This window comes from Perkinsus marinus (genome assembly GCF_000006405.1).
Source record: "Perkinsus marinus ATCC 50983 genomic scaffold scf_1104296960410, whole genome shotgun sequence".
Taxonomy (NCBI): domain Eukaryota; phylum Perkinsozoa; order Perkinsida; family Perkinsidae; genus Perkinsus; species Perkinsus marinus.
The window spans coordinates 29,565-34,246 of record NW_003206160.1 but is presented as its reverse complement, the minus strand read 5'-3'; the positions used below and the strand labels follow the sequence as shown (position 1 = coordinate 34,246).

The window sequence follows — 4,682 nt, the reverse complement described above, 5'->3', positions numbered from 1 at the left end:
GGTAAGGCGGGTGGGCCTAGATCTTCAGTAGGAGGATTGAATAACAGCCAGCAGTCTGAGTTTAATATGACACTAATTAGAGGGTCGGAGTAGTTCTATGCTACGTGTAATTTTCTATTACCAGGGGAGTTAGTGGCTACTCGGAACGATGCTGGCAAGTTGGCGTGGGAGAGGATGGATAGGGGCTCCTTGGGGACACCTCTCCTCACTTCGTCGTAGTCGTTACGTACCTCTTGTTTCTCTGTGCTCGGTGTGGTCTCGAGCTGTAGCGTATGCGTGAACTCATCGCCCTCTGACTCTTCGACGGGGGAGTTTCTTCTGCCACGGTAGTCCTCTGTGCTATTTTAATGCTATTTAAGATCGTTTAGCTGTTACTGTGGGGAATTATACTGCACATGGTCTGCACTGTTGGTGTTGAAGTGTGTTTACCTAATCTGGTAGCGGCTATCGGCAGGGCTCGATTTCAGCCCAGTGTTTAACACTGACACTCTAATGTCCATTTCAGTCTCACCGGGGTTTGTTCGTCCCTATTCTCGGAGAACAATCTTCAACAGGAGAGGACATAACCATTGCATTGATTGGGGAAGGTCGACTCGGAGTTTGCTGGGCTCATCAGGTGAGGGACTTTTGATTAAAGTCGGGCGTTACTATCGAGGTCTTTCAGGTTAGGATCGCGGACACGCAGGTCGCCTTGATGTGTTGTCTTCATATGCTTCTGTTGTGATCATTATCCACTTTTTACTTGTTCTTGGTGGCATCGGTAACTTTGATTGAAGTGGAGAGTAAGCCTTAGGCGCTTTAACTTCCTATCTCGCTCATCTCGTGTTGCCTTGGTCACTCTAACTTATCATCATGGCCATCTCCTGTTGCGTTTACTATGCTTGTTGGGTCGCGATTGCGGTAGGGTCAAAGGATTGTCGGTATCGTGAATGGCTCGTGCTGCTGATGTCGAGGAGCTCCTACAGCTGCTAACTGACAGTCCGGATGGTTTTACTAACGAAGATCTGGAAAAGAGTGGATGGGACAAGCAAAAGCTTCTGCAGTGTTTGAACCCTCTATTGCAGGTGTGGTGAAGGTTTACTGACCCGTGTTGGAGATGGGCTGTTGTCTTAGGCGGGTCGTGTTGATATCTCCAAGACGTCTGCTGGGAAGTTGCTCTATACGGCAGTGCCAGCGGAGATTGCACAGAAACTCAGAGGCTTGGACCAGACATTCCGGATGATATATAAGCTCATCAAAATGGCAGGGACACAAGGGATATGGAATAAGTAATAAGATGAGTCGTCGTGTATTCTCCGCTCACTGCGGTGGTATGCTTCAGGGACCTTGCCACTCGTGCTAATATGGAACATAGGATAGCTTCAGGCAGTGTGACTAAGATATGTTCACAATTAGAGGCACGGCGGTTGATCAAGAAGGTCACTTCTGTTCAACATAAATCTCGAAAGGTACGGCCAGGGGGGGGATGGTCACACGTGCTAGGCGCTATGTTCGATATGCGGTCATGGGAGGGTTCTTATTGTTGGTGTGCTGGCCATCATCGGTTGATATAAGAAAGTCGTTCAGGTGTGGATGTTGTACGAGTTGGAACCTAGCAAGGAGGTCAGCGGTGGTAACTGGTATCGAGATGGTCGTTTGGATACGGACTTGATAGAGCGACTCCGGCAGTGTTGCCTGGATTACATCACCAACCAGAATCGGTGAGAATAGCGTCCGTTGGTCTCGGGGGAGTTACCATTTCCTGCCTCAGGGCTGTGACTTGTGAAGATGTTCATCGATATGTTGTATCACAAGGAGTCTCACACATCACACACAGTGTCGAGGAGATTGGTGATGTGTTGCGCAGTCTGGAGCTCGATAGAGTAATCATGGTAGTCCCCTCTACGGCGGGCGAGTCCATTGCTAAGTAAGGCCCTTCACGGTAGTTGCTGTCTCAATCACTTGTGGATGGTTTCAGGCAATGTTACGTGTCCCGACCAGCCAATTTGGGTTTGGACTATATAACACGTATAGTAGATGTCCCCTGTATCGCTTGTCCTGTATCTTCCGAGTGCGTAGTTGGAGGCCGAGTGAATCCCGAAGAGTGCCTCTACCTCTCGAAGTGGCTCAATCTCAGCGGCCAGAGTAGTGAGACTACGGATATAGAGGGAGGTCCGAGCTCATCAGCCAATGAGAGTGGAGGCTCGAAAGGTACCATATGATATACTGCTATCAACGTCGTTTCTACTGTCATGCTCTTCTGTTGGGTTGTGACTGGCTTCGGTGGTAGCGAAGATACACTGGATCGTACAAGCTTTTCTTTGCCGGGAGGATGGTATTCTCTAGTAGCTGTGCTTTGTATTCCAAAGACGTATTCGTGGCGAAGTGTCTCCGCCGTTACTGGTCGGAACGACGGGCGCACGAACAGAGGAGTCCGGGAGCCTGTTGGCCGAGATTGTCGTGAGTGTATTGTTTGTGGTGTCTCATCGGTTGGACTATTGTCAACTCTCTGTCAGGCATTGAGGTACGTGGGGGAGGATCCCTCTCCCATTATTCCTTCTCCTGGAGGAGTACTCCGGTGAACCATGAGAGGGTGGTGAGGGCCGAGGCTGAGGTGCTTCCGGACGTAACTGCAAAGACCACTTGCGAGCTGACGGAGTGGAAGCTGCTGGAAGAGCCTTATGCGGAGATGATAGAGGAAACTGCCAAGGCGGGATCTAGAGTCATCTCGGGGATCGATGGCCTTTTTACGATGTGGCAGGCCAAGTTGGAAGGTCGCAAGAAGAGGGAGCGGGGACAGAGGCTGTGTAAGTACATCCGGATGGGGGGCATAGTGTTTGGGGAGGTTGAGCAAATCGGAGAGAATATGAGTTTTTCGCGAGAGAAAGACTAGAACGAGATGAATTGGCATGAGCATTTTACTGAAGGTGTTGAGTTCTCTCTATATAGTGAGCTCATGCACGGATGTCCGTTTTTGCAGTGCTTTGAATGTCACCGACTCCGAGCGAAAACAGCCGGTCGGAGGCCACTACGTTGCCCTCTGTACAAGCTCCAGTGGTCAGGACAGCTCCAGATGACTTCCCAAGTCTGTGTCGATCGACTGGGTCGGAGCAGCAGCCTGGGGAAGTTGAGCGGATTCAAAGACGCCTTGAAGAGGTGCGAGAGTATCGGCGAACTTCACGGTTCTTTCGTGGGTTCGCCGTATGTGAACAGTTCTCATTTTTTCACTGAGGATAGACATTATATTATAAGTATATTTGTTGTATGGATATAGAGATGTAAAATTACATCGATATTTCATGATTAAGCTCCAAAATCTACATACTCACACCTCGTGCTCGTACCTCATTCAGCTCTCGACGGTGGACACAGAGGGTTCACTCTTTGCAAGGAGCTGCCGAGAGCTGGCTGCTGACAACGATGATTTGGTATTGCGCATGGTGAAGTTGGGAGAGCTACTGCGATTGGAGGCCGGGTAAGTCCACGGGATCGTCGGAGTTCATGTCTGCTCTCTGATATCACGTACTAGTGTGATGTGCACTAAATAGGGGCTTTCGTGTGGACTGGTCGTATTCTTTCCTAAGACCGTATTAATAGCGTGCAATATGCGATTCTATGCTATGTATGTTCTCGACGATGGACAGATGGTCTATGTGTATGTCTTTACTGAGGACGGAAGTTAAGATCTCTCACGCTGCATGTCGTTCAGGGAAGAGCCTATCAACGACTCTATGGCGGCTTCAGCGTTGGCGAATTTCTGCTACGTCGCGTGCTACTCCTCAGAGCACTCCCGGACACAGTCACTGCCTCTATCGTTCGTATATTTGACAGCACTAAAGCTGATGAAAACGTAAGGAAGGAGGGGCTGGACCCGAGACTGGTTGTGATGCTGCTGTTAGATACACACCCGGCCTGTTGGGACCACCTTCCGCCGAAGGGGATGCCCTTCTAGTACTGTTCGAGAGTCTCATTAGATTTCACGATCCCATCTTGTGGTGGCATGTCACTCGAGGCGGGACTCAGTCTTGGACTCTGGGAGAAACACAAGATTGTCTCCGCAGCCTCTTCGCTGCTCCCCTGAGTCGTAGAGGGCATCCTGAAGTCTGCCAGACTCTCTGGTCGAGGCTCGCTCGAGAGTGGGATGTTGTCGATGCGGTTTTTGCTGCTCTCGCCTGGGTGCTGCAGCATTCTGATGAGCTCCGCAAGATTGGAGATGTTCGAGTGTGAGGGAAGGATCATTATCATTTCTCTTGAGAGGTTCTCACTCAGGAACGGTAGCGCTGTTTTATCCCTCGTCTCGACTGGGGAGGTGGACGATATCTTACAGCGTGCAGCTAGTTTGAAGGCATTCACACCCAAAAGTGTATTACGAGCTCTCCAGCACGCTATTTGTGGCCAAGGTGAGGACCGCGGATGGCTAATACATCGTCGATTGACTATCATCAGATTCAGACGGTACATCCCAGAAAGGCGCGCCCTGCCTACTAGTCGGCCCTGACGATGCCCTGGCTGCTAGTGATGGCTTCAACTCGGGACAGCTTTGTGTAAGTCGAAGTCACGGTGGTGATGTAGCTCGTATTCCCAAGTACTCGTTGACGTACGGTCCCCGTATACCAGACGCCTTCAGCCATCTTTGAAAGGGTCCATGGTCTTTGAACCAGAGTCCGCCAAGTCGGGCCAGATAGCCACTTTCGTCAATCGAG

At 50.4% G+C, this 4,682-nt stretch overlaps 2 protein-coding genes across 2 annotated transcripts; both read left to right on the top strand.

Annotated features, from left to right (window-relative positions):
- Positions 1-929: 929 nt before the first annotated feature.
- Pmar_PMAR019629 (DNA-directed RNA polymerases iii 39 Kd polypeptide, putative) lies at positions 930-2,872 on the top strand (the record flags this gene model as incomplete). The annotated part of the gene is made up of 7 exons (XM_002772733.1): positions 930-1,064; positions 1,114-1,268; positions 1,322-1,448; positions 1,567-1,700; positions 1,751-1,906; positions 1,958-2,190; positions 2,496-2,872. The coding sequence occupies 7 exons, from the start codon at positions 930-932 to the stop codon at positions 2,870-2,872; spliced, it is 1,317 nt and encodes a 438-aa protein (XP_002772779.1).
- Positions 2,873-3,052: 180 nt separating this feature from the next.
- On the top strand, positions 3,053-4,616 carry Pmar_PMAR019628 (hypothetical protein; the record flags this gene model as incomplete). Its single annotated transcript, XM_002772732.1, has 6 exons — positions 3,053-3,169; positions 3,333-3,454; positions 3,689-3,829; positions 3,879-4,202; positions 4,249-4,379; positions 4,432-4,616. 6 exons carry the CDS (start codon positions 3,053-3,055, stop codon positions 4,614-4,616), a joined length of 1,020 nt encoding a protein of 339 aa, XP_002772778.1.
- Between the last annotated feature and the right edge of the window lie 66 nt (positions 4,617-4,682).